The sequence below is a fragment of the Pongo pygmaeus genome, chromosome 13 (genome assembly GCF_028885625.2).
Source record: "Pongo pygmaeus isolate AG05252 chromosome 13, NHGRI_mPonPyg2-v2.0_pri, whole genome shotgun sequence".
NCBI lineage: Eukaryota > Metazoa > Chordata > Mammalia > Primates > Hominidae > Pongo > Pongo pygmaeus.
Window position 1 is genome coordinate 88,404,299 of NC_072386.2, and position 27,833 is coordinate 88,432,131.

A 27,833-nucleotide genomic window follows, 5' to 3' on the forward strand; every position below is an offset into this window, starting at 1 on the left:
GGGGCCTAGGGGATTGGCTGCGCGGCGGCCGCGGGCTGACGTGGCGGGGCCGGCGTGTGGGTCTCGCAGAGCTGCTCACGGAATAGAGTAGAGGCGGCGGCGGCGGCCGGACCCAGACTGGCAGTGAGGCGCCGGACCCCGAGCCGCTGCAATGCCGCTGGAGCTGGAGCTGTGTCCCGGGCGCTGGGTGGGCGGGCAACACCCGTGCTTCATCATTGCCGAGATCGGCCAGAACCACCAGGGCGACCTGGACGTGGCCAAGCGCATGATCCGCATGGCCAAGGTGAGGCGCGAGCTCCCGGGACCCGGGATTCGGGCGCCGGGCGGGGCGGGGCGGGGCGGGGCCGCCGGGAGCCAGGGCCACACGGGCTCCGCGGCTCGGTACCCTGGTCCGGCCTCCTCCCGCCCGCCAGTTCCGTTTTCGGAATCCTTCGGATCCCTCTTCCTCACCCCGTCCGCCACCCTCCTGATCTTTCTGCATTACAGCAGCTGCCTCCTAACCCGACCTCTTTCCTCCCCGTTCTGGTGCCAGAATAATCTTTCTAAAAGTCAGACTTGATCAGACCATCCCCCCTGCCTGGCACCTTCTGTGGCTCCCTCCTGCCCGCGGGTAGAGTCGAAACCCTTTAATATAGCCTTCAAGATTTTAATGACTGGGCCCCTTCCAGCCCGTCATAATTCTTCTCTGACATTCTTCAGCGGCACAGAGTTACTTTCAGGAATGACAGTCCTGGAAGTTGCTGTGGTCTCTCTCACCCGCCATTCCCTGTGTGTGAAATGTGAAGTGGTTAAAAGCCGGGCCTTTGAGTTCAAATCTCAGTTCCACCACTACTAGCTGTGTGAACATGGGCTGCTTACTTAGCCTCCGTGAACCCTTTTCCCCATTTGAAAACGGGGCTTGATAATAACAGTTCTTTCCACATGGAGTTGTTATGGGGATCAAATGAGATTCTCAGATAGAGCTCTGAGCCCAGCACTTGGCACATAGGAGTCGGTAAATGCGTGCTCCCTCTTCTGTTGGAACTGCCATATTCTTCATTACGACCCCAGCCCCCAGCATAAGGCCTGGCCTGCACTATGATTCCTTGGTTTAGAGATAGCTCACCCCATCTTTCCTTTCCCTTCATCAATGCTGCTCAACTGATTTTGTATCGTTTGTGATAGGTTTTTTAAATGTTTATTTATTTATTTGTCTATCTTAGAGACAGGGTCTTGCTCTGTCACCCAGGCTGGAGCTTTTTCTTTTTTTTTTTTTTGAGACAGGGTCTCTCTGTATCACCCAGGCTGGAGTGCAGTGGCATGATCCCGGCCCACTGCAACCTCTGCCTCCCGGGGTTAGGTGATTCTCCCACCTCAGCCTCTCGAGTAGCTGGGACCCACAGGCGTGAACCACCATGCTGGGCTAATTTTTTTGTAGAGATGGGGTTTGGCCATGTTACCCAGGCTGGTCTCGAACTCAGCTCAAGCGATCTGCCCACCTTGACCTCTGAAAGTGCTGGGATTACAGGTGTGAGCCACCACCCTCGGCCCTTACTGTTCCTTTGGGACTGATTTTATGGAAACCGAACCACTGAATCATAAAAATACGTTACAAAACTAACATTGCTAACATTTTTTGAGTGCTTACTCTACCAGATACTAAGCTAAATGCTGTACATGCACCATCTCATTTAATTTTTACAACAAACCAATGCCATGATGCTGCTGATTTCATTTTAAAGGCTAAGAGAAAATAAGTGACTTAGGCAAGGTCACATAGCTAGTATAATAAATACAGTAAGGGGTTTTTTCAGTTTTTGCTCCTAAGCCACAGGACTCCAGCCTTTCTTCTGCAACATTGTTTCCTAGAGGGAAATTCCCACTCTTAATTTGAAGGAGCAGCCTGTTTTTCCTCTTGGAATGCTGAAGTTGTAAAAATATCTGGAGATACTGAAGCCATAGAAACAAAGCTGTACTGACCAGGTGCAGTGGCTGATTCCTGTAATCCCATCACTTTGGGAGGCTGAGGAAGGCAGATTGCTTGAGCTCAGGAATTCGAGACCAGCCTGGGCCACATAGCGAGACCCTGTCTCTAATTCCATTGAGCCGGAATCTAGGTGGCTGCAGCCTTTAGGAAAGGGATCTGGCCAGCTCTGCTAGAGACACTGTGCAACTTTAGTCAGGTCAGTCTGGGCCTTGGGATCTTCATCTAGACAATGAGAGCTCTGTTGCCCAAGGTCACTTTCAGTTCTAATGTTCTTTGAACTTTCCAGCATCAAGTCCTGACCCTACCATCTTATGATTTGTCCAAGAGCAGGAGTAGTGATCTCAGCACTGACATTTCTGGACCCAAGAAGTTTTTTTTTTTTTTTTTTTTTTGAGACGGAGTCTCGCTCTGTCGCCCAGGCTGGAGTGCAGTGGTGTGATCTCGGCTCACTGCAAGCTCTGCCTCCTGGGTTCACGCTATTCTCCTGTCTCAGCCTCCGGAGTAGCTGGGACCACAGGTGCCCGTCACCACACCCAGCTAATTTTTTGTATTTTTAGTAGAGACGGGGTTTCACCATGTTAGCCAGGATGGTCTCGATCTCCTGACCTCGTGATCTGCCCACCTAGGCCTCCCAAAGTGCTGGGATTACAGGCGTGAGCCACCGTGCCCGGCAGCCAAGAAGTTTTTAATAGCATGAATACCTCTGTGTCTACAGAAATGGCTGTGAGATGGGATTTTAGTGGGTTTTAATTACTCTTTTTCTTGAGTAGGTTGTTTTTGTTTGAGTCAGGGTCTCACTCTGTTGCTCAGGCTGGAGTGCGGTGGCACCATCATAGCTCATTGCCACCTCAACCTCTGGGGATCAAGCGATCCTCCCGCCTCAGCCTCCTGAGTAGCTGGGACTACAGGTGTATGCCACCATGCCTGGTTAATTTTTATATTTTTTGTAGAGACAGGGTCTTACTTACTATGTTGCCGAGGCTGGTCTTGAACTCCTGGGTTCAAGCAGTCCTCCCACCTTGGCCTCTCATAAAGTGTTTGGATTACAGGCATGGGCCACTGTGCCTGACCTCTTGAGTGTGTGTGTGTTTTTTTTTTTATATAGCTTTTACAGTCAAACAATCCAGCTTTTATATTATTGCCTCTGCTCAGTAGAAGTCATCAAAAAAGGCTGGGGCATTTTTGTTTTGTTTGTCTGCTTTTTAACACGTAACCTGTTAAAGAAAATGTCATGGAGAAAAGTGCCAGTGCAAAGCAGCTAAAAGCAGAGTTGCTATTGTTGAAATCAGAGAAAGAGGCACAGGGCACTGTCCCTGGATTTTCCTGTCCCTGAGAGGGCCTCATTAGGACAGTTTACACATCCTGGAGGTAGCCCAAACTGATTTTATATCGATGGAGAAACTGAGTCCAGAGCTGGGAAGTGACTTATCTAAGAGTTAGGGTCAAAGTTAAACCAGAATTTTTCTTTACTAAATTCTGGTCCAGTGCTGATTTTACTATTCTTTGTTCAGTTATATAACTTAAAATCTTCCTTAACTCTTTGATCCAATATTTTTAATATTTACAATGCAAAACAAAGGAAAAAAGTCCCATTTTTTTTTTTCTTTTGGCATGCTAAGAGAAAAAAATAGGGGGAGGTCTCCCATCTCCAAACAACCTTTTCTTCCCTTCAGACCTTCTTGCCTTTTCTGTTCCGCTTCCTTGGAGGTCCTTAAGGTCTCTGTCAGCCTATGTTGTTTTTAAAGATGGTGATGTCGGCTGGGCGCGGTGGCTCATGCCTGTAATCCCAGCACTTTGGGAGGCCAAGGTGGGTGGATCACCTGAGGTCAGGAGTTCAAGACTAGCCTGGCCAGTGCGGCGAAACCCTGTCTCTATTAAAAATAACAAAAATTAGCTGGGTGTCGTGGTGGGCGCCTGTAATCCCAGCTACTTGGGAGGCTGAGGCAGGAGAATGGCTTGAACCCGGGAGGCACTGGTTGTAGTGAGCCGAGATCACGCCTTCTGCACTCCAGCCTGGGTGAAAGAGCGAAACTCTGTCTCTAAATAAATAAATAAATAAAGATGGTGATGTCATAGTGGTTGCTCCAGAATTTTTTCGTTTTTTTGAGAATCTATGACAGTCACTGAAAGGTGTCCTAATGTGTGTTGTAGGAGTGTGGGGCTGATTGTGCCAAGTTCCAGAAGAGTGAGCTAGAATTCAAGTTTAATCGGAAAGCCTTGGAGAGGCCATACACCTCGAAGCATTCCTGGGGGAAGACGTACGGGGAGCACAAACGACATCTGGAGTTCAGCCATGACCAGTACAGGGAGCTGCAGAGGTATGCCGAGGAGGTTGGGATCTTCTTCACTGCCTCTGGCATGGATGAGGTGAGTCCTCTGCTGCTCTGTCATTTGTCACTTTAGCAGACCAAGGGGCAGCAGGCAGCCTGGTGACTTCCGGCTTAGGGCCAGCTCCAGCCCTTGCTCATCTTTTCTGTTTCCAACTACTGGAGAGGCTAGCAGGTGCCAAAGCCCAGTGAGAATCTGTGGGAAGGATGCCATTGTTTTAAAAACAGGCTGTCTCTGGCCGGGCTCAGTGGCTCACACCTGTAATCCCGGCACTTTGGGGGACCAAGGGGGATGGATCACCTGAGGTCAGGAGTTCGAGACCAGTGTGGCCAACATGATGAAACCCCATCTCTACTAAAAATACAAAAATTAGCTGAGCATGGTGGTGCGTGCCTGTAATCCCAGTTACTCGGGAGGCTGAGGCAGGAGAATCACTTGAACCTGGGAGGTGGAGGTTGCAGTGAGCAGAGATCATGCCACTGTGCTCCAGCCTGGGCAACAGAGCAAGACTCCATCTCAAATTAAAAAAAAAAAAAAAAAAAAGGCCAGGCGCAGTGTCTCACACCTGTAATCCCAGCACTTTGGGAGGCCGAGGCGGGCAGGGCACGAGGTCAAGAGATCGAGACCATCCTGGCCAACATGGTGAAACACTGTCTCTACTAAAATACAAAAAATTAGCTGGGCGTGGTGGCGTGCATCTGTAGTCCCAGCTACTTGGGTGGCTGAGGCAGGAGAATCGCTTGAACCTGGGAAGTGGAGGTTGCAGTAAGCTGAGATCGCGCCACTGCACTGCAGCCTGGTGATAGAGCAAGATTCTGTCTCAAAAAAAAAAAAATAATAATAGTAATAACAATAACAAGTTGTCTCTGGAAGTAGGGGTCAGCCACACTGGAATCCCAGAGCCCCTCCAAGCTATAGGGACACGCCACCTGGGCCAGGTTTCTCCCAGTAGAAAATGGTCTGGGAACCAGGGGCTGGGTGTGGTGGCTCACACCTGTAATCCCAGAGCTTTGGGAGGCTGAGCTGGAAGGACTGCTTGAGGCCAGGAGCTCAAGACCAGCATGGGCAACATAGGGAGACCCTATCTCTACAAAGAAAACAAAAATTAGCCAGGCGTGGTGGTGTACTCCTGTAGTCTGGGAGGCTGAGGATTGCTTGATCCCATGTATTTGAGACTGCAGTGAGCCATGATTGGACCATGGCACTCCAGCCTGGGTGATAGAGTAAGACCCTGTCTCTTAAAAAAAAAAAAAATAGAGCAAGGAAACCACAATTCTGGAGTCCGCCCCTTGCTGACTAGCCTTGACTGACTTGAGTGGGGGGACACTGGCACTGTCCAGAAGGGAATGGCTCACAGGATGGTCACCGGTGGTTTTTGGCTTGGCCATGCTACATCCTGGAAGAGTGCAGCTGGTGCCAGGTCTCAGGTCCCATCTGCTCTGTGACCTGCCTCCTTAAAATTCCTTTGTGTATTCTTTTGAATGTAAAAAAATTTTAGTTGTAAAAATAACATTACAAAAAGTTTAGAAAACAAGAAAAAGGGGAAAAAACTGACCCATAATCCCTCTATAGCAATTCTTTTTACATATTTCCTCCTGAAGTCTTTTTACATGCTTGTTTTATTGCCTGCTGGTACTATTTAATGAACATTGAGTTCTGTGCCTGCTTGTTTAACATTACAGCACGAACTTTTACCCCACCTTATGCTTAAAGATTTTGATAGCAACGTAATACTTCTTTTGGTGCATGTACTATACTGTACCTAACCATTCCTCTACTTTTGGACATGGAAGTTATTTCAGGTTTTTTTTTTTTTTTTTTTGAGACAGAGTCTCAAAAAAACTGGGGGAAGAGTATATAGGATTTCTCTGTGTTCTTTCTTATAGCTGCACATGAATCTACCATTATCTCAAAATTCAAAGTTTAAAATTAAAAAAAGATTCCCCAATTTTATTTTATTTTATTTTTATTTTTTTGAGATGGAGTCTCACTCTGTCACCCAGGCTGGAGTGCAGTGGTGTGATCTCGGCTTGCTGCAACCTCCGCCTCCCAGGTTGAAGCGATTCTCCTGTCTCAGTCTCCGAGTATGCGTGCACCACCAGGCCTGGCTGATTTTTTTTTATATTTTTAGTGGAGACGGGGCTGTTAGCCAGGCTGATCTCAAACTCCTGACCTCAGGCAATCTGCCCGCCCCAGCCTCCCAAAGGTCTGGGATTACAGGTGTGAGCCTCCAGCCCAGTTTTATTTTTTGTTGTTGTTTGCTTGTTTTGAGACAGGGTCTCACTGTCTCCCAGGCTGGAGTGGAGTGGCGTGATCTTAGATCACTGCAACCTCTGCCTCCCAGGTTCAAGTGATTCTCATGGCTCAGCCTCCCGAGTAGCTGGGATTACAGGCACCTGCCACCAGGCCCAGCTAAATTTTGTATTTTTAGTAGAGATAGGATTTCACCATGTTGGCCAGGATGGTCTCGAACTTTTGATCTCAGGTTATCCACCCGCCTCAGCCTCCCAAAGTGCTGGGATTACAGGTGTGAGCCACCGTGCCTGGCCTAGTTTTGTCTTTTGAGATGGGATCTTGTTCTGTCACCCATGCTGGAGTGCAACGATGCAGTCATGGCTTACTGTGGTCTCAAACTCCTGGCCTCAAGTGATCCTCCTGTCTCAGCCTGCTGAGTAGCTGGGACTACAGGCATGTGCCACCACACTTGGCTAATTAAAAAAAAAAATTGTAGAGACGGGTTCTCACTGTGTTGCCCAGATTGATCTCGAACTCCTGGCCTCAAGTGATCCTCCCATCTAGGCCTCCCAAAGTGCTGGGATTACAGGTTTGAGCCACTGCACCCAGCCTGTTTTTTTTGTGCTAATAAGTAGTGCTGAGATAGACATCTTTTCTCTGTTTGGGGTTGTTTCCTTAAGATGGCTTCTTAGAAACAGATTTTTAGGTAAAACCTTAGAATATTTTTATGGGTCTTGAAACACTTTTTCTTTTGGTCAACCAGGTTATCTGAAGCAGACTTCTGACTCTGTGCCATTTTTCCAGTTCTAAAACATGTGTGTTGATTGAGTTGAAAGAAGCACACATGCAGCTCAGGCCAGGGGTAATGGGTGGTTTAAAAAAGGAGGAAGGTGGAGAACCTAGGCCTCTGGAGAACTTGGCAGTTTCAGGCTTCACTTCTGTAGACCAAATTCATTCCTTAATTCACAGCATTCGTACGCATGACATTCTTCAAATGCAGTTGTGCACTTAACAATCCTAATTCCCTAATTTTTTTTTTTTTTAAGACGGAGTCTCGGTCTGTTGCTCAAGCTGGAGTGCAATGGCACGATCTTGGCTCACTGCAACCTCCACCTCCCGGGTTCAAGTGATTCACCTGCCTCAGCCTCCTGAGTAGCTGGGATTACAGGCGCCTGCCACCACACCCGGCTAGTTTTTGTATATTTTTAGTAGAGATGGGGTTTCACCATGTTGGCCAGGCTGGTCTTGAACTCCTGATCTTCAGTGATCTGCCTGCCTCAGCCTCCCAAAGTTCTGGGATTACAGGCATAAGCCACCGCACCCGCCCTAATTCCCTACTTTTGAAGTACACATTATAGTTTATGAAGCATCTTCACATACAGTAATATATTTTATCCCTACAGTGCCCCATTTTACAGATGAAGAAATGGAGGACCAGAGGGGCCAGAAGTTTGTTCAGTTAGGAAATGGGTCTTAAAGGTAGCAGATCTGATGCCTAGAGCAGTATGCTTTCCACAGTCCCTCAGCTGCTGCTGCCTGGCTGGCAGCCCAGGCTTCCCAGAGCATAGACTCCCACTGTGAATGCCTGAAAGCTCAGCAGAGTCTCTGCATGCACCACGCTCGGTACCAGTTCAAGACTGAAGTTGGCTGGAGAGTCTCTGGGCCCAAGAGCTGCCTTGGGAGTGGGGACAGATTTTTTTTTTTAAAACCTACATAAAAAGGTTACTTAGATATATTGCTGATCTTCAGTTAATTACTGCCCTGCAACCTGGGGCAGGGGTCTCACTCTGCATCCAGTTTCAAATCTGAGACCTGGGTTTGCTCAAATTCAGTTTGAACTGGTGACATAGCAGCCTCCATTCAGAAAGGAATAGGTCTTGTAAGCATCAACAACAGAACCAAAGGGACATTATTGTGTTAATCCTTCTGGGCATACTCACAGCCCAGGAGAGTTTCTGAGATTGTATGTGGTGTCCTCTAAATAAATAGGATTGTTTTTCAACAGACGAATTACAATGTTTAGCTTCTGGTGAAATAATATTATTCTTTTAAAGTGTTAGTCACTCCTGGTGCTTGTTTTTTTTGTTTTTGTTTTTTTTTTTTTTTAAACAGAGTTTCATTATTGTTGCCCAGACTGGAGTGCAATGGTGCGATCTCGGCTCACTGCAACTTCCGCCTCCTGGGTTCAACAGCAATTCTCCTGCCTCAGCTTCCCAAGTAGATGGGATTACAGGCGCCCACCACCATGCCCATGCCCAGCTAATTTTTTTTTTTGTATTTTTAGTAGAGATGGGGTTTCACCATGTTGGCCAGGCTGGTCTCGAACTGCTGACTTCAGGTGATCCACCCTCCTTGGCCTCCCAAAGTGTTAGGATTACAGGCGTAAGCCTCCGCATCCAGCTGCTTTTTTTTTTTTTTCCCCTGGAGACAGAATGATATGGTTTGGCTGTGTCTCCACCAAAATCTCAACTTGAATTGTATCTCCCAGAATTCCCACGTGTTGTGGGAGGGACCCAAAGGGAGGTAGTTGAATCATGGGGGCTGGTCTTTCCCATGCTATTCTCATGATAGTGAATAAGTTTCATGAGATCTGATGGGTTTATGAGGGGTTTCTGCTTTTGCTTCTTCCTCATTTTCTCTTGCTGCTGCCATGTAAGAAGTGCCTTTTGCCTCCCACCATGATTCTGAGACCTGCCCAGCCATGTGAAACTGTAAGTCCAATTACAGCTTACAGCCTTCCCTAGAGTAATCACTTTGAGAAGCACTTTCATTTGGAGGACTAAGTCCTAACCTGGTTGTTAAAAATAATTAGGCTTAGTAGTTTTGTGATCCCTCCTCCTCCATAGTTGCTTCCCCAGGACACAGTTTTCCTAAAACTTGACCATACCTAGTGTTGAATCCATAGTAAGGAGAAATGTTATGTGTGCATTTCATTGCAGTGACAATTAAAAACAATAATAACCAATCAGAGTAATGAGAAGTATATGAAGGTGGTTTCCAAAGTGTGGTTCAGGAACCCCTGGGGGATTCATGAACCCTTTCAGGAGGTCCACAAAGGCAAAGCTATTTCCATAATGATACTCAAATGTTATTTGTCCTTTCCATCGTCATTCTCACAAGTATATAGTGGAGTTTTCCAGAGGCTAGGTGATGTGTGATGGCATCATTCCTCTGGCAGCGGCTCACCTAATGGAAGGTGTGTTGTGTGTTCTTTTTTTTAAAGAACAGTTTTATTGACACACCATCCAATTCACCCGATTGAGGATACAATTCAGTGGTGTTTAGTAATATTTACAGAGTTGTGCAACCATTAACACAATTACTGTTAGAACATTTTTTTATCACCCCCAAAAGAAAAGCTACCCATTAGCAACATTCCTTAATTGTCCCAATTCTCCCAGGCCTAGGGAACCACTTATCGATTTTTTTTTTTTTTTTTTGAGACAGAGTCTCGCTTTGTTGCCCAGGCTGGAGTGCAGTGGTAGGATCTTGGCTCACCACAACCTCCACCTCTCGGGTTCAAGCAATTCTCCTGCCTTAGCTTCCCGAGTAGCTGGGATTGCAGGCATGCACCACCCTGCCCAGCTAATTTTTGTATTTTTAGTAGAGACAGAGTTTCACCATGTTGACCAGGCTGATCTTGAACTCCTGACCTTAGGTGATCCACTTGCCTCGGCCTCCCAAAGTGCTGGGATTATAGGTGTGAGCCACTGCGTCCAGCCTCAAATTTCTGTCTCTATAAATTTGCCTATTCTGGATATTGCATATAAATAGAATCATACAATATGTGGTCCTTTGAGCCTGACTTCTTTCATATAACACTGTGTTTTCATTTATGTTGTAACATATCAGTACTTCGTTTCTTTTTTTGGCTAATTCATAATTCAATTTTAGGGCTATACCACATTTTATTTACCCATTTGTCAGTTGGTGGACATTTGGGTTGTTTCTAATCTTTGGCTATTATGAATAATGCTGCCATGAGCTTTTATGTACAAGTTTTATATGGATGTGTTCATTTCTCTTCGGTATTATATATATGAGTGGAATTGCTGGGTCACCTGGTAACTCTATGTTTAACTTTTTTGAGGAACTGCCAGACTGTTTGCCAAAGTGGCTGCGCCATTCCCACCAGCAGGGTTTGATGGTGTCAGTTGCTTCACATCCTCATCATTTGTTATTACCTCCTGATTCTAGCCATCCTAGTGGATGTGACATGGTATCTCATTGTGGTTGTGATTTGCATTTCTCTGATGCATCTTTTCATGTGCCTGTTGGTCATCTGCATATCTTCTTTGGAAGAATGTCTATTCAGATCCTTTGTCAGTTTTAAAAATTGGATTATTTTTCTTTATATATTCTTTTGAAATTTAATTAATTATTTTTTCATGTATAGCCTTCCAATGAATTGTCTTTATATATTTTAAGTACAAGTCCTTTAGCAGATAAATGATTGTAAAAAACTTTCCTAGTCTTTGGGTTGTCTTTTTCACTTTCTTTTTTTTTTTTTTGAGATAGGGTCTTGCTCTTTCGCCCAGGCTGGAGTGCAGAGTGGTGCAATATTGGCTCACTGCAACCCTGGCCTCCTGAGCTCAAGCAATCCTCCCACCTCAGCCTCCCAGGTAGCTAGGACTATAGGCATGTGCCACCAGACTCAGCTAATTTTTGTATTTTTTGTAGAGACAAGGTCTCACTATGTAGCCCAGGCCGGTCTCAAACTCCTGAGCTCAAGCAAACAGCCCACCTTGGCCTCCCAAAGTGCTGGGATTACAGGCATGAGCCACCATGCCTCACTCTTTTTCACTTTCTTGATAGTGTCCTCTGAATTACAAACATCTTTAATTTTGATGATGTCAAAATTATCTTTTTTTCTTCTGTGTTTGTCTATTTATATGTTTAAAAATTTCTCATTTATTTTTATTTTTGAGACAGGGTTACACTCTGTCACCCAGACTGGAGTGCAGTGGTGTAATCTAAGCTCACTACAACCTCCAACTCCCGGGTTCAAGCGATTCTTATGCCTCAGCCTCCCAAGTAGCTGGGATTCGCACACCACCATGCCCTGCTAATTTTTTTTTTTTTTTTTTTGTATCTCTTGGTAGAGATGGAGTTTCACCTTGTTGGCCAGGCTGGTCTCGAACTCCTGACCTCAAGTGATCTGCCTTCCTCGGCCTCCCAAATGCTAGGATTACAGGTGTCAGCCATCTCACCCAGCCATTTTTTAGCTTTTTTTTTCTTTATTTCTGAGTTTTAAACCACAATGTGATATCACTGCACAGCTGTCAGTATCGTTAAAGTAAAAAGTGGTTGGCTGGATGCAGTGGCTCACTCCTGAAATCCCAGTACTTTGGGAAGCTGTAGTAGGAGGGTCGCTTGAGGCCAGGAGTTCAAGACCAGCCTGGGCAACAATAGCAAGACCCTATCTATTAAAAAAAAAAAAAAAAAAAGCCAGGCATTGTGGTGTGTGCCTGTAGCCTCATCTGCTTGGGAGGCTGAGGCAGGAAGGCAGGAGGCTTCCTTGAACCCAGGAGCTTGAGGCTGTGGTAAGCCATGATTGCACCAGTGAACTCCAAACTCCAGCCTTGGCAAAAGAGTGAGATCCTGTCTCTAAAAAAAAAAAAAAAAAAAAAAGTGATAACACCACATGGTGTCAAGGGTACAAAGAAAATAGGTCATTCATATATTGCTGGTGGGAATGTAGAATGAGCCAATCACTCTAGAAAACAGTATGGTAGTTTCATTCCTTCTTTTTTAAACAGCTTTATTGGGACATAATTCGTATACTGTACAATTCAACCACTTAACGTGGACTGGGAGTTACTTATAAAGCTAGATAATGTGTTTATCATATGACCCACCAGTTGTCATTTGGTAATTTATCCCCAAAGAAATGAAAACTTAACATTCATACAAAAACCTGAATGTAAGTGTCATTACAACTTTTATTCTTAGTAGCTCAAAACTAGAAAAAGCAACATGTTCTTTAGTGGGTGAATGGTGAAACAAACTGTAGTACATGCATACCGTAGAGTACTACTCAGCAATCAAAAGGAATGAACTATTTTTTCTTTTTTTTTTTTTTTGAAATGGAGTCTCACTCTATCGCCCAGGCTGGAGTGCAGTGGTGCGATCTCGGCTCACTGCAACCTCTGCTGCCCAGGTTCAAGTGATTCTCCTTCCTCAGCCTCCTGAGTAGCAGGGATTACAGGCACATGCCATGGTGCCTGGCTAATTTTTGTATTTTTTGCAGAGATGGGGTTTCACCATCTTGGCCAGGCTAGTCTCAAACTCCTGACCTCGTGATCCACCCACATCGGCCTCCCAAAGTGCTGGGATTACAGGCGTGAGCCACCGCACCCAGCCAGGAATGAACTATTGATGCGTGCAGCAGCCTGGATGCATCTCAAGGAAATGATGCTGAGTGAGAAAGCAGCATATGCAGAAGGGTACATACTGTACGATTCTGCTTCCATGACATTCTGGAAATAACAGAATTATGAGAATGGAGAACAGATGAGTAGTTGCCAAAAGTTAGTAAGGGGAAGGGGATGTGGTTATAAAGGGGTGACATGAAGGATCCTTGTAGCGGTGGCATCATGGTACCTTCTGTATGGTGACTGTGGCAGTGGTCACATGAGTCTGTGCATGGGGTAAAATTGCATAGAATTAAATATAGGCACACAGAAATGAATACATGTAGAAATGGTGAAATCTGAATAAGATTGGTTGACTTTGTCAATATCATTCACCCAGTTGTAATATTGTACTATAGTTTTACAAGACATTACTATTGGGAGAAACTGGGGGAAGAGTATATAGTATCTCTCTGTGTTCTTTCTTACAGTTGCACGTGAATCTACCATTATCTCAAAATTCAAAGTTTAAAATTAAGAAAAGATTCCTCTTTTATTTTATATTTTATTTTTTGAGACGGAGTCTCGCTGTCACCCAGGCTGGAGTGCAGTGGCACGATTGTGGCTCACTGTAACTTTCGCCTCCCAGGTTCAAGCAATTCTGCTTCAGCCTCCCAAGTAGCTGGGACTACAGGTGTGTGCCACCATGCCCAGCTAATTTTTGCATTTTTAGTAGAGATGGGGTTTCACCATGTTGACCAGACTGGTCTTGAACTCCTGACCTCAGGTGATCTGCCTGCCTCAGCCTCCCAAAGTGCTGGGAGTGCAAGTGTGAGCCACTATGCCCGGCTTTCATTTTAAAATTTTATTTTATTTATTTATTTCACTCTGTTGGCCAGGCCGGAGCGCAATGGCATGATCTTGGCTCCCTGTAACTTCTGCCTCCTGGGTTCAAGAGATTCTTGTGCCTCAGCCTCCTGAGTAGCTGGGATTATAGGTACCCGCCACCACACCTGACTAATTTTTGTATTTTTAGTAGAGATGGGGTTTTACCATTTGGCCAGGCTGGTCTCAAACTCCCGACCTCAGGTGATCCGCCCACCTTGTCCTCCCAAAGTGCTGGGATTACAGGCATGAGCCATCGTGCCTGGCCACAATTTTAATTTTTAATTCAGCAAATACGAATAAATAAACCCATATAAAAAAATTAAAAAGATCTGCAGACTCTTTAGTAATTTTTTTTTTTTTTTTTTTTGAGACAGGGTCTCGCTCTGTTGCCCAGGCTGGAAAGTAGTGGCACAATCATAGCTCATAGCTCACCGCAGCCTTGACCACCCAGGCTCAAGCGATCCTCCCACCTCAGCCTCCTTAGTAGCTGGGACTGACTACAGGTCCATGCCACCACGACCAGCTAATTTCTAAATTTTTTTGTAGAGACAGGGTCTCCCTATGTTGCCCAGGCTGGTCTTAAACTCTGGGCCTCAAACAGTCTCCCACCTCGGCCTCCCAAAGTGCTAGGATTACAGGTGTGAGCCACTGCACTTGGCCTCCTCAGTAATTTTTAAGAATTTGAAGATGAAAACATTTGGGACCCCATGCTGAATGCTGTATACACATACCCCAGCTGTGTGGTGTGTACCCTGGCTATATGATGGCACGACTATATGGTACACACCTCAGCTGTATGGTATATACCCCCAACTGTATGATGCACACCCCAGCTCTGTGGTACACACCCTGCTGTGTGGCCCATACCCGGGCTATATGGCCCAGTGGCCAAGTGAATGGACTCTAGGGTCAGATTTTAAGTTTGAATATGGCTCTGCCTGTCATTTCTGGTATATCCATGTGGAGGTTATTTAACCTTTTTGTGCCTGTTTTCTTCATTTGTAAAGCGGGCTTCCTAGCAGAACCCATCTGGGAGGGAAAGTGAAGATTAAATGTGATCGTTAATATAAAGCATAGTACACAATCAATATTCAGTGAATGTTAGTTACAATTAAGGAAAGCAACCTGGGCTAAGGGCTAGGACATCTGGGTACTTGCAGGCTGGGACATCTGGGTGCTTGTCCTGACTTTGCCCTTAACTCTCAGTGTGACCTTGGTGAGCTCCTTCCCTGCCTGGGCCACCATTTCCTTTTCTGTGTGTGACCAAGCTACCATCCAGTGGTTCTCTCTATTCTGATGTCCTGAGTCAGTGCAGAACCAGGGAAGATGTCATCAAGGTGACTTGCACCTGGAATGGGGACTTTTCTGCTTCCGTCCACGTTTCCTGGAAATGCAAGCTCTCTGAGCTCCTGGATCCGACCTAGGAGAAAGGTGCCTCCTTGCCCCTGTGAGGCTGCTGAGGTGGAGTCACTTCTTTAGGCCGTGCCCTGCAGGTGGCATCGGTTGAGAACCTGGAGCGGTTGGGTGATAGGGAGGAGTCTGGTGTTTGTAGCAGGGCTTCCTTCTTTCTTGGTTTTCCTTCCCTCTGCTCCCCAGGCAGCCCATTTGCTTGGTGTCTGGGATGTGTGTTTTAGAGTCAGGCTCTCTGAGCTCAGATCCTGGTGCTCACACTCTGTGTGGCTTGGGCTCCTCATGTAACCTTGGAGCCGCAGTGGCCCCCGTCTGTAAAAACAGGATTGTTAAGATGCCCCTGGGGCTATCTGGAGGATTCAGGGAGCTAAGCCCGTGGGGTGCCAGCACAGGGCCAGGTCTGTACTCACCCAGCGATGGCTGTTCTGTTACTCAGAACCCTTTGGAGTTTTTCTGCTTCAGCCTATTTGGGCAGGTAGGTTCCTCTGGACGAGGAATGCCATTTGTCCCCAGCTAGTCCCCTGCCTGACCTAGGGCACAGGCAGTGAGGGAAAGTGCATTTTTTTTTTTTTTGAGACGGAGTCTCGCTGTGTCGCCCAAGCTGGAGTGCAGTTGCACAATCTCTGCTCACTACAACCTCCACCTCCCGGGTTCAAGCAGTTCTCTGCCTCAGCCTCCCGAGTAGCTGGGACTACAGGTGCCCACCACCATGCCCAGCTAATTTTTGTATTTTTAGTAGAAACAGAGTTTCACCATGTTGGCCAGGGTGGTCTTGAACTCCTGACCTCATGATCCACCCACCTCAGCCTCCCAAAGTGCTGGGATTATAGGTGGGAGCCACCGTGCCCAGCAGGAAAGTGCATTAAGAGCCTTTACAAGAGTTAATTTACCTTGCCATCTGTCAAACTGTTAGAGGTAGATTGGTTCCTTGTTCTGTATTTACCTAGCAAGTGGCTCCCAGTGTTTACCTACCCTAACTTCCTTATAGAAACAGGCATTTATTGAGTGCACATTTTCTGCACACTGTACGCTGTTCTAGGGCGTTCTCTGTGTGCTGAGGAAAGGTTAACATGTGGCAGAATTTTATTAAGGCCAAGAAAACTGTCAGGGCTTCTGGTTGAAAGTTGCACGAAGGCTGTGGAACTCAGGTGAAACAGCAGAATGTTTTTAGTCTAAAAGGAAAGTTCTATTGAGAAGGCAAATGGAAGCCATGACCAAAGAGGTGACTCCTGAGGGCCATGCTCCCCTCACACACAGTGGCCATCCCAGCAAAGCCGCCCTTCCCTCCAGCACCTGCCTCGGTCCTAGGCACGGTGCCCTCTGACAGGCTGCTGCCCTGAGGCCGGCCCAGCCTATTTGTGGCTACACCCTTCCCCTGACTCCCTGTTCTCCCCAGCTCATCACCATGGGCCTTTTTTTTTTTTAGACGGAGTCTTGCTCGGTTACCCAGGCTGGAGTGCAATGGCATGATCTTGGCTCACTGCAACCTCCACCTCCCAGGTTCAAGTAATTGTCCTGCCTTAGCCTCCCGAGTAGCTGGGATTACAGACACACACCACCACGCCAGGCTAATTTTTGTATTTTTAGTAGAGACGGCGTTTCACCATGTTGGCCAGGCTGGTGTCGAACTCCTGACCTCGTGATCTGCCCGCCACGGCCTCCCAAAGTGCTGGGATTACAGGCGTGAGCCACCGCACCTGGCCTGGGCTTTTTTTTTAATCCTGCAGGATCCAAAAACTGAGGGGAGAGGAAGGGACTTTAGAAAAATCTCAGCTCCACTCCTCTCTTTCCTTACCCCTGACTCAGATCAGCAGTTCCCAGAGTGTCCCACAGGACACAGTACAGAAACGGGGTTCTATGGGCACATGTTGTCCACCCTCATTCATTAATTGATTTAGAATCAATAAAGGGTTTTTTGGTTTATTTTTTGTTTTGTCACCCAGGCTGGAGTGCAGTGACACGACCTCAGCTCAGTGCAGCCTCGACCTCCTGGGTTCAAGCAATCCTCCCACTTCAGCCTCCTGAGTAGCTGGGACTGCAGGCACACACCACACACCTGGCTAATTTTTATATGTTTTGCAGAAACGGGATTTCGCCATGTTGCCTAGGCTGGTGTCAAACTCCTGGGCTAAAATGATCCTCCTGCCTTGGCCTCCCAAAGTGCTGGGATTACAAGCATGAGCTACCGTGCCTGGCCAGAATTAATAAAGTTCTGAGTCGAATAAGTTTGGGAAACACTGGGTTTGGAACTCAGCTAAGTTGATTTACTGGGACCCTCTAAGAAGGCATTAAGGCAGGGTAGTGTTTCTCCCAAATGAAGCTATCCATGGGACCCATTTCTGCATGTTGAACTCAGCTAGGAGCCCGAGGAGAGTTGTACATGCCTGAGCTCCCTTCAGACTCCCATAGACTTTGTGCTATGGGGCAGGAGGGAGAGAGGAGTGCTGAGGCTGCTGGGCTGCATGGAACCCCAGATAGAGAGGGAACCCGATAGCAGGGTGGGCAGGCTAGAGGAAGTCAAGGAGTCCCTGAAGAGAAAGGGGTCACCAGTTGCTGACCCAGCCTGTAGTAGCCCCTAGGCACAGCGATACTGTCTTAAGGCTGAAAGTTAGGATCTTCCAGATTACTCAGATTCCCTTTGCCCGATGGCTCTGAGTGGCAGTTTTCTAGATGGCCACTGGGTGGCGCTGGCTCCCCAGGAGGCGGCAAAATGAGGCACCCCTTCCCTTTCCAGCAGGAATTGGCCTTTTTCTTTACTTGAAAATTATAGAATTCCATGCAGATTTTCAGCCTCTGTAGGTAAGCTTTTGCAAAGTGTTTTTCTGCACTTGTCCCCCCTCCTTGCCCCTGATCGCTCTGCCCCTCTCTTGGGGGGGGGTTCCTGCATCTGTTTATGCCCTGGAGGGCCACACCACACTCCCACAAGATGAACATTATACAAAAGAAAACTCAGTGGAAGGTTCCTTCTTTAAACAGAAAGCACTCTCTTCATCTGCCAAATGAAGTGAGAAGGGTAGGAAAATTAGATTTTATTCAAAAAATATATTTAAAACTGATGTTTTTTCAGTTCTGTCTTAGGGCTAGTTAGCAGTGTTATGAGACACAAACAGGAAAGAGTGAGGTAGAAAGGTATGGAAGGTACTGGGCATGGCGGCTGAAGCTTGTAACCCCAGCGCTCTGGGAGGCCAGGGTGGGACAACTGCTTGAGGTCAGTTTGAGAACAGCCCGGGCGACATAGCAAGACCCCATCTCCAACAGCAAATAAAAAAAAAAAATTAGCCACATGTGGTGGCATGTGCCTGTGGTCCCAGCTACTTGGGAGACTGAGGCAGGAGGATTGCTTGACCCCAGGAGTTTGAGACCAGTCTGGGCAACATAGCAAGACCCTGTCTCTACCACAAAAGAAAAGAAAAAGATGGAAGGGGAAAAGAGAAGAGTTAAAAATAAAGCAGAGAGGAAGAGCAGTAAGAACGGTGAAGGAAGGGAGGAAAGGAAGGAAAGGGAGGGAGGGAGGAAGGAAAGGGAGGAAGGGAAGGGAGGGGAGGGAAGGAAAGGGAGGAAGGGAAGGGAGGGGAGGGAAGGAAAGGGAGGAAGGGAAGGGAGGGGAGGGAAGGAAAGGGAGGAAGGGAAGGGAGGGAAGGGAAGGAAGGAAAGGGAGGGAGGGAGGAAGGAGAGGGAGGAAGGAAAGGGAGGAAGGGAAGGGAGAGAGGGAGCAAGGCAGGAAGGGAGGGAAGGAGAGAGGAAGGGAGGTAGGTTGGTTGGTTGGTTGGTCGGTCCTAGACCAATCAGAGTTTGCATTTCATTTCAGCAACATCCCTGGGACAGGGAAAGATTTGTGCCCATGTGATCAAGTGTGAGAAACTCACTAAGCCCTAACTTATTTCTGAGTCACCATTCAGAGATATTGATTTTTTCAACTTTTGATTTCCAACTTCAAAACAAAACAAAGGGATTCAAGAAAACTTTTGAAGGTGATGTGTATCTTTATTACTCTTGTGGTGATGGTAGCAGTAGTGTATACTTAAGTCCCAACTCACCAAATTACATTATGTGCACTAATTACACCTTACTGAAGCTGGAAGGAAATGATAATAAAAAGTTTTTGAGTTCTTATAATTTGACAGCAAACTGAGATTTTACTCTTGTAACTTGTGATCCACTGATTCCTTCAGCAAGCATTTGCTGACATTTACCAATTTCCTGAGTCTTGTTGATGAATACTAGAGAAGGATGTTGAAGAGCACTAAATAGGTAACCTCAAGCAGTGACGTTATATCTGAATAAAGTGACTGAGGTTCACTTTTAAGTAGGCAGCGTGCTTTGAGGCCTGAAAGGGCTCGGGTTGAATGGGCCCTGCCAGCCATGGATCCTTGTGTAGAGGCTGGGCAAAAAAATGCTCCATTTTACCCCTTTCGCCAAGAATTTAAATAGCCCCTTTTCCTGCTCGTTTGGCCAAGTAGAAGGGAAAGCCTTTGAGGCTATTCATGTTTTCACTGCCTGGTTTTCTGGGTCAGGATTAGGTCATGACCATTTCATGTTTGTTCATTTGGCCTTGGGCCCCTGGGGCAGGTAGGGTCTGGCCAGGGGAAAGATTCTTTTCCAGATTCTTTTTTTTTTTTTTTTGAGATGGAGTCTCGCTCTGTGGCTCAGGCTGGAGTGCAGTGGCACGATCTCAGCTCACTGCAACCTCCGCCTCCCAGGTTCAAGTGATTCTCCTGCCTCAGCCTTCTGAGTAGCTGGGATCACAGGTGCCTGCCACCACACCCGGCTAATTTTTGTATTTTTAGTAGAGACGGGGTTTCACCATGTTGGTCAGGTAGTCTCAAACTCCTGACCTCAGGTGATCCGCCCGCCTCGGCCTCCCAAAGTACAGGCATGAGCCACCGCGCCCAGTCCTTTTCCAGATTCTTGTAGCCAGCAAAGACCAGCACCAAACGTTTGCTGGGCTAATGGATGGGTGGATGCAAATGAATGTTTGCATTTGAATGAAATGACTGAGAACAAATCTTTGCCTGCTTTCAAGTTGTTGAGTGTCCCTCTACTGCATCAGAGGAGGGGTTTTTCTATTTGTATGTTATTCCTCGCCTGTCATGACAACAGTGTTTTTGAACAATGGTGAAAAGGAGCTCCCTCTTTGATTTTTGTAGATGGCAGTTGAATTCCTGCATGAACTGAATGTTCCATTTTTCAAAGTTGGATCTGGAGACACTAATAATTTTCCTTATCTGGAAAAGACAGCCAAAAAAGGTAAGTGTCTAATTTTTGACTTAAAATTGAAGGGAGTCCAAACCTTCATATTTTTACTCCCCTCATGGTGGGCCACTTGCAGGCAGATTTCATGAAGACAAATTTTAGCCTCTTTTCATTTTTTAAAATAGAGACAGGGTCTCGCTGTGTTGGCCAGGTTGGTCTTGAACTCCTGGCCTAAAGCAGTTCTCCCATCTCGACCTCCCAAAGTGCTAGGATTACAGGCATGAGCCACTGTGCCCTGCCAGAAACCTCTTTTCAATCAGCCTGTACTTCCATTTTTTGTAAGCTAAGTTGAAAGAAAATGAATTAAGGATATGACAGTTTTTATAAGACATTTAGAAATTCTTTTTAAGAATTTTTTTTTTTTTAAATAGAGACAAGGTCTGTCTGTGTTGCCCAGGTTGGTCTTGAACTCCTGGATTCAAGTGATCCTCCTACTTCGGCCTCCCAAAGTGTTGGGATTACAGGTGTGAGCCACTGCACCTGTCCTAGAAAATTTTTTAACTAAAATTTATAAGAAATTAAGGATACGGCAGTATATATAAAACCTTGCTGGGTATGGTGGTGCATTACTGTGGCCCCAGCTACTCGGGAGGCCAAGGTAGGAGGACTGCTTGAGTTTGAGACCACAGTGGGCCATGATCGTGTAAAGTGGTTTTACAACATGAACAATTTCATTTGATCCTCATAACACCCCTAGGACTGAAACAGGTCATGATTATGATGCTTGATACTTATTTCACAGGGGAGGCCTCTGAGACTCAGAGACGGACAGTACTCTGCCCAGGCACAGCTAGAAGTGGCAGCTCCGCACCTCACATTCACTCACACTCTTGAATCAGCACTCATTCTACTGTACTGCCATGGTATACAACCTATTAATCAGATGAGATACTCATTTTCCTCTTGGCAGTGTGAAATTCCTCTGCCTCTTTAATTCAGTTCCTTTTGCTCAAGAACACTGTCGGGGGGCAGAGGGGAGCCCACCTTTCCTGTGGCTGAGGGCAGGAACCCAACAAGCTCCTCTCTGTTCCCCCACAGGGGCTGGCACAGTGTTTTAAGAGATGTCTGTGGAGTTCAGGTGAATGATGAGACCAGCAGTTGGGATGTGTTGGGGAAGAGTCAGAACCTCTAAAGAGAAAGTGCTGATGGTGTTGGTGCTGGATTACTCAGGTCGCCCAATGGTGATCTCCAGCGGGATGCAGTCGATGGACACCATGAAGCAAGTTTATCAGATCGTGAAGCCCCTCAACCCCAACTTCTGCTTCTTGCAGTGTACCAGCGCGTACCCGCTCCAGCCTGAGGACGTCAACTTGCGGGTCATCTCGGTGAGCAGGAGGGAGGGGGTTCCCTTCTTGGGCCATTTACTATGGGGAAGACGTAGTCTTTTTTATAACCAAAATTCTAACAAACTATGGCATACTTTATAATTTGAACATCCTTTGACAGTCTTGCTGTTACCAAATCAAATTCGAGCTAAGCAGTTGAGGAAGCACATACATTCTAAAGAGGGTGACTGTAAATGAAATTTTCTTGGCCAGGCGCGGTGGGTCATGCCTGTAATCCCAGCACTTTGGGAGGTCGAGGTGGGCAGATCACCTGAGGTCAGGAGTTCGAGACTAGCCTGGCCAACATGGTGAAACCCCTTCTTACTAAAAATATAAAAATTAGTCAGGCATGGTGGCGCGTGCCTGTGGTCCCAGCTACTCAGGAGAATCTCTTGAATTCAGGAGGCAGAGGTTGCAGTGAGCCGAGATTGCACCACTGCACTCCAGCCTGGGTGACAGAGTGAGACTCTCAGGGGAAAAAAAAAAAAAAAAAATCTGTCAGCAGACATTTGGGATGATTTTACCTTTTGGCTATTGTGAATGATGCTGCTATGAACACTATTGTACAGATAAATATTCATCTTTTTTCATACTGAGTTATAGGAGGCCTTCTTGAAACTTCCTGGCTTTTCCTGGCTTTTTCTGCTTTGTTATTTGCTGACTCTCTTTATTTTCTAATGCTGAGCATCCCTGAGGCTCAAACTAGTTATAGTGACAGCCTTGAGGGAAATTACTCTCTCCTAGGATTTTCCCTACTCAGTCATTTCACAGATGGCGAAATCCAGTCCCAAGTCAGGAAGCCTGAAATCCCACAGCAGCTTGGTGGCAAAGCTGGAACTAGAACCTGGGCATGTCTCCCTAGGCCTTTGTCTCTTACTGTCTTACGCCATCTCTCTCAGTTTCTCCTGTAGCACTGGAAATTTAACTTCATTCGAAAATATGTATGTAATTATCATTAAAACTATTATAGTAACATTAATGGAATTCTATCTGTCTATCCACACATACTAGAATCCTGATATTGCAGTTGTTTTCCTTTTATATTTTCCTTTCAGTATAGTATTTGACATTGTTTTTCCCATAATATAAGCTTTCTTAACATGTTGTTATACAGCCATTAACTTTTAAAAAGTTAGCCTTTTTGAAAACTGACATTGCCCTCTTTTTACCTAAACTTTCTGTCCCTCCCAATCCTGTTTTTGCTTCACTTATAGCTTATCTAAATCACGTTATTTTTAAAATTTAAAAATGATTTCTGTGAAATATGTAATGTCAAAAGTAAACATCCCCTGCACTCCCATCCCACAGAGATTCCGATAATTAACAGTTTAGTAGACGTGACCCCAGCTATTTTCCTTTTCAGTGTATCTCCGTCCCGACTCAAGGTGCTGTCATGTCCTCTCTCGACACTACACATTGCAGGAGTTATTCTGCCAGCCTATCCCATCTTGGGCCTGCAGATAGTACAGCGGTTTGAATCTTCAAACTTGTAGCAATCCGCACTCCATCACACCCTTAAGCCTGGTTTTCAAGGCCTTTGCCACCTAACCCTCCTAATCTTTTGTTAAACCCCACCTGAGGCCAGACACCGTGGCTCATGTCAGTAGTCCCAGCACTTTGGGAGGCAGAGGCAGGTGGATTGCTTGAGGCCAGGAGTTCGAGACCAGCCTGGCCAACGTGGCGAAACCCTGTCTCTACTAAAAATACAAAAATTAGCTGGGCGTGGTGGCGGGCACCTGTAGTCCCAGCTGCTCAGGAGGCTGAGGCAGGAGAATCGCTTGAACTCAGGAGGCAGAGGTTGCAGTGAGCTGAGATCACGCCACTGCACTCCAGCCTTGGCGACAGAGCAAGACCCTGTTTCAAAAAGAAATAATAAATAACAATAAAATAATAATACACCCTACCTGAGTCTTTCTACTGTAGTCAGCTTTCTGGTCACCCTCACCAACAAGATTCACCCATCTTAGAGTGTCTTTTGTTGCATTCAGTGAATTATAGATAATGGATTATTTATTTATCATTTCCACCAAAGGACTGTTTTGAGATTGGGCTGTGTATATTATTGATGATGATATTTGTGCATATAGCACACTTGCTTTCAGCAGCTCAGGCTAATTAAATGTGACAGACGGTTTTTGAATGAGGTTACACATTCATTTATAGTTCTGTTGTTACTCTTGGTGTATTGTGCAACGTGAAACATTCTTAAAATGCATTCTTTAGAATAACAGTAACCATTTTTAGAGCATTTACAATGTGCTGAGTGCTTCTCATGCATTTACAGCAACACTCAGCAAGTATTATTATCATCCCTAGGAAAGAGAGGCTTAGAGAGCCTCAGTATCTTGCCCCTGGCTGCACAGCTAGTGAGTGGCTAAACCGGGGCTCAACCAGATATGCTTCACCTGGAGAATATGCATAAAGCAGCATGATATTTAACGTTATTTTTCTTTTTCCATTTTAAAGGAATATCAGAAGCTCTTTCCTGACATTCCCATAGGGTATTCTGGGCATGAAACAGGCATAGCGATATCTGTGGCCGCAGTGGCTCTGGGGGCCAAGGTGTTGGAACGTCACATAACTTTGGACAAGACCTGGAAGGGGAGTGACCACTCGGCCTCGCTGGAGCCTGGAGAACTGGCCGAGCTGGTGCGGTCAGTGCGTCTTGTGGAGCGTGCCCTGGGCTCCCCAGCCAAGCAGCTGCTGCCCTGTGAGATGGCCTGCAATGAGAAGGTACGTCCTGCCGGACTCCACTCGGCTCTGCTGCCGTGTGCGGAAACAGGATGGGCTGGCCCGAGAGGGATGGTCAGGACCAGCCCTCCCTGAGCCAGGCTCATGAAATGATGAAGGAATGTGCTCCCACCCCTGTCAGCTTCTTCAGGCTTCTCTTCAGTAATGCATGGCACTCTGGCCTGTAGCAGCAACAGGAGAAACATGTTATCTAAAGGAAACTTTAGCAGTTTCTCTGGCCACCTAGGGTCACATTAGAGTCTTCCACTAATTCTCTGAAGCCTATGGCCCCAGTACTCCTAGACTCCAGAATATGTAACAGGAGTGAGGCCCTGGAATAAGTCAAGTCTGGGCTCCCTTGGAGCAGGTAAGCCCTGAGAAACATTTAGGCAAGGTGTTCCCTGAGGTACCAGAAGAGCCTGTGGCATTTCCTAAGCCAGGGTGGCACTGGTGGGAAGGGCAGTGAGTCGTTGCAGAGGTGGGTGGGTGATGATGCAGCTATTCCTTGTGCAACACTGACCTTCAGACAGAGGAACTGGTAGGCCTAGAAGCACTGCCTGGCATGCTATCAGGGCTTCCTGGAAGCCGTGGCCTGGACCTTCTTGCCTTCTGAGTCATAGAGCCAGGCAGGCATCCTGGGGCTGCCAGGCACGCGCACACACACCTAACCTGTAGGCTGTCGGGGTCAAGGCAAAGACCAAACACCAGGCATGCCTGGGACTGTTGTCATCTTTTATTCTAGTGGGGCCTACCTGCTTCCCCAAATCAAAGATGCATCTATACCAGGAAATTAAAACAAAGTAAAAAGAAATAGTTTCTTTATAGAGGAAACAGGAAAGAATTAGACCAGAAACCAGAGTAAGATTTATAACAGCTGAGCACTTAATTTGGCTCTCTGAGCAGACAGTGAAACATAACAGGATGCATGATTATCACTGGACAGACATTTTTTTCCTGGCACCACATTCCAAGCAGAATTAATTCCTTGCATTCTTACGTGGAGGATATAGAGTAATAAAACGTAATTTATTTGAAAGCATTTATGGAGAAGACAAACACTGGTCATAAGCTTCAGGTATCCTTCATTCCCTCATCTGCCTGTCCTATCTGCCCCTTCCTCGGGGGCTCCTTTTCTTGTCATCTGCATAACAGCCACATTCACCATCTTATGAGTCCTTCATATTTCTGTTTTACCAAACAAAGTGGCGGTAAGGTGTGTGCCCTGGAGAACGGTGCGTCAGGAGTTAAGAATCTCATCCCTATGTTTCATCTTGGCTGTCTGCAACCCTGGCCAAGTCACCCACCCTGTATGGACCTCGGTTTCCCCATGTTTACAATGAGATACTGAGCTAGATGGTGACCAAAGGAATCAGAGTTTGCATGTATTGAGAGCATTCTATGTTCCAGGTACATTCTGTAATATCACCAATCCTTACAGTCATCTGACAGGATAGTTTCCATTTGACAGAGAAACTAAAACATGGCCTATACCCCACAGACTGGGATTTGAACCTGGCTCCGCCTACATAGCCTCAGCCCTTTCCTTTGCACTTTATTGTAAAGGCCCCTCCTCTGAGTCTCTGAATTCCATCTATACTGGTTGAATTCCTGCCATGTATGAGATATTCTGAGCAGTGTAAGGGGCAACAGAGTGCCTGCTCCCAAGGTACTGCCTGGGGAAGACTGCTCAGGGACCTGGAGTGTAAAGTAGTGTGCACTACTTACTTCTGTGAAGCTGGCATTGAATGTTCATTTTGTCCACAGCTGGGCAAGTCTGTGGTGGCCAAAGTGAAAATTCCGGAAGGCACCATTCTAACAATGGACATGCTCACCGTGAAGGTGGGTGAGCCCAAAGGCTATCCTCCTGAAGACATCTTTAATCTAGTGGGCAAGAAGGTCCTGGTCACTGTTGAAGAGGATGACACCATCATGGAAGAATTGGTAGATAATCATGGCAAAAAAATCAAGTCTTAAAAATAAAGTGCCATTCTCTGAATTCTCAGTTCCCTTTCTGGTGCTGTCGGGTGTGTTTGAGTGAGGCGAGGGCAGGAATGGTGGTCTCCAGGGACCTGGCTGTCATCCACCTCCACCTGCTCCTTACACAGCAGATGTTTCTGGGCTAGGCCCTGTGTCAGCCCACTGGAGACAGAAAAAGATCCAGTGATGCAGTCTCTGCTTCAAGTTGGCCAGCTTAGTGCACTGGCCAACAGTGCATTATAGACAGCACCAGAAGAAGGGGTGGTTCCAAACCAAGTCCATATCCTCCAGTTGCTGGGTGGCTGCAGAGAGGGGTGAGAGCTGGCTGCACAGGTCCTTTCCTTTAAGCCTTCATTCTCACTTCCTTATAGCCCTTTACTTCTCCATTGTCTTTATCCCTTTCCTGCCCTTGGCCTCTGTGTTTAGTTGGCATTGTATAGCAGTCACTCCACGTCAGAGAAAGGATTGGTCAAAGGATCTTGTAGGCAGAAAATGCTGAAAGCACTCCAGAGCAAAGAGAGGGAAATGGCATGTGTTCCTTCTCTGAACAAATACTGAGGGCCATCTTTGTGCCAGGCACTGCTTTAGGCACAGAGGATATGGCCATGAACATGCCCCAATCCCTTCCTCAGAGAACTTCCATTCAGATGGGGGCAGATGCATAAAAATCCATAGCATAGAGATTCAGTCACACAATATGTTGGAAGGTGGTATGTGAGCCAGGCATGCTGGTGTGAGCCTGTAGTCCCAACTACTTAGGAGGCTGAGGCGGGAGGATTGCTTGAGACCAGGAGTTCAAGCTATAATACTATCTTGGATGGGAACAGGTGGGAGTCAGGGTTTGTTTACACATAAGTGAGAACTTTAATGAGTTATCTTCAGAAGCAGTGAATGCCCCATCCCTGGAGATAGTTAATCGGGGAGCAGCTGACTACTACCAGAAGGCTGCGTAAGGAATAGGATATGAGTAAAGGCCCTTCCGGGTCTGGGTGCTAGGGACTTGAAGCAACATGAACTCCCAGTGAAGACCATGGTTAAAAGGGACATTATTCACATTTTATTAAACCAAATATTAGAAAATTGCTGTCATTTAAAAATATCTGCAAGCAATTTGTCATATCAATAAAGAAATGTCTACAGATTCAAGTCTGAAAGAGAATAAGGTAAGTGATCAGTAACCCTTACAGACATGGAAACCAAGGAAGCCTCATTCCTGTGCTGAGAATATTCTAGTAGCTCCTGCTGCTGCCACATGGCAGCTGGGAATACCAGTAGTCTCAGCACTGGGTCAGTACCGTGCAAACTCCCTTGGGAATGCTGATAAATCCTGGCATGATACAGCACTACATATGTTTTTGTTTTTGTTTT

The 27,833-nt window shown here is 46.5% G+C and overlaps 2 protein-coding genes across 6 annotated transcripts in view; one reads left to right on the plus strand and one right to left on the minus strand.

Annotated features, from left to right (window-relative positions):
• On the plus strand, window positions 1–26,484 carry NANS (N-acetylneuraminate synthase). The gene is made up of 6 exons (XM_054501417.2): window positions 1–283; window positions 4,118–4,333; window positions 20,328–20,427; window positions 21,604–21,758; window positions 24,225–24,491; window positions 26,253–26,484. The coding sequence occupies exons 1-6, from the start codon at window positions 152–154 to the stop codon at window positions 26,460–26,462; spliced, it is 1,080 nt and encodes a 359-aa protein (XP_054357392.1). The 5' UTR covers window positions 1–151; the 3' UTR covers window positions 26,463–26,484.
• Window positions 1–27,833, minus strand: part of TRIM14 (tripartite motif containing 14) — an 84,760-nt gene that overhangs the window by 21,346 nt on the left and 35,581 nt on the right. The window contains exon 7 of one of the 5 annotated variants that reach the window (XM_054501415.2): window positions 4,394–4,489. The exons of 1 other annotated variant lie outside the window; for it this stretch is intronic. The gene's annotated coding sequence lies outside the window, so the exon portion shown is untranslated. 3 more of the 5 variants (XM_054501414.2, XM_054501412.2, XM_054501411.2) reach the window with 3 other exon arrangements.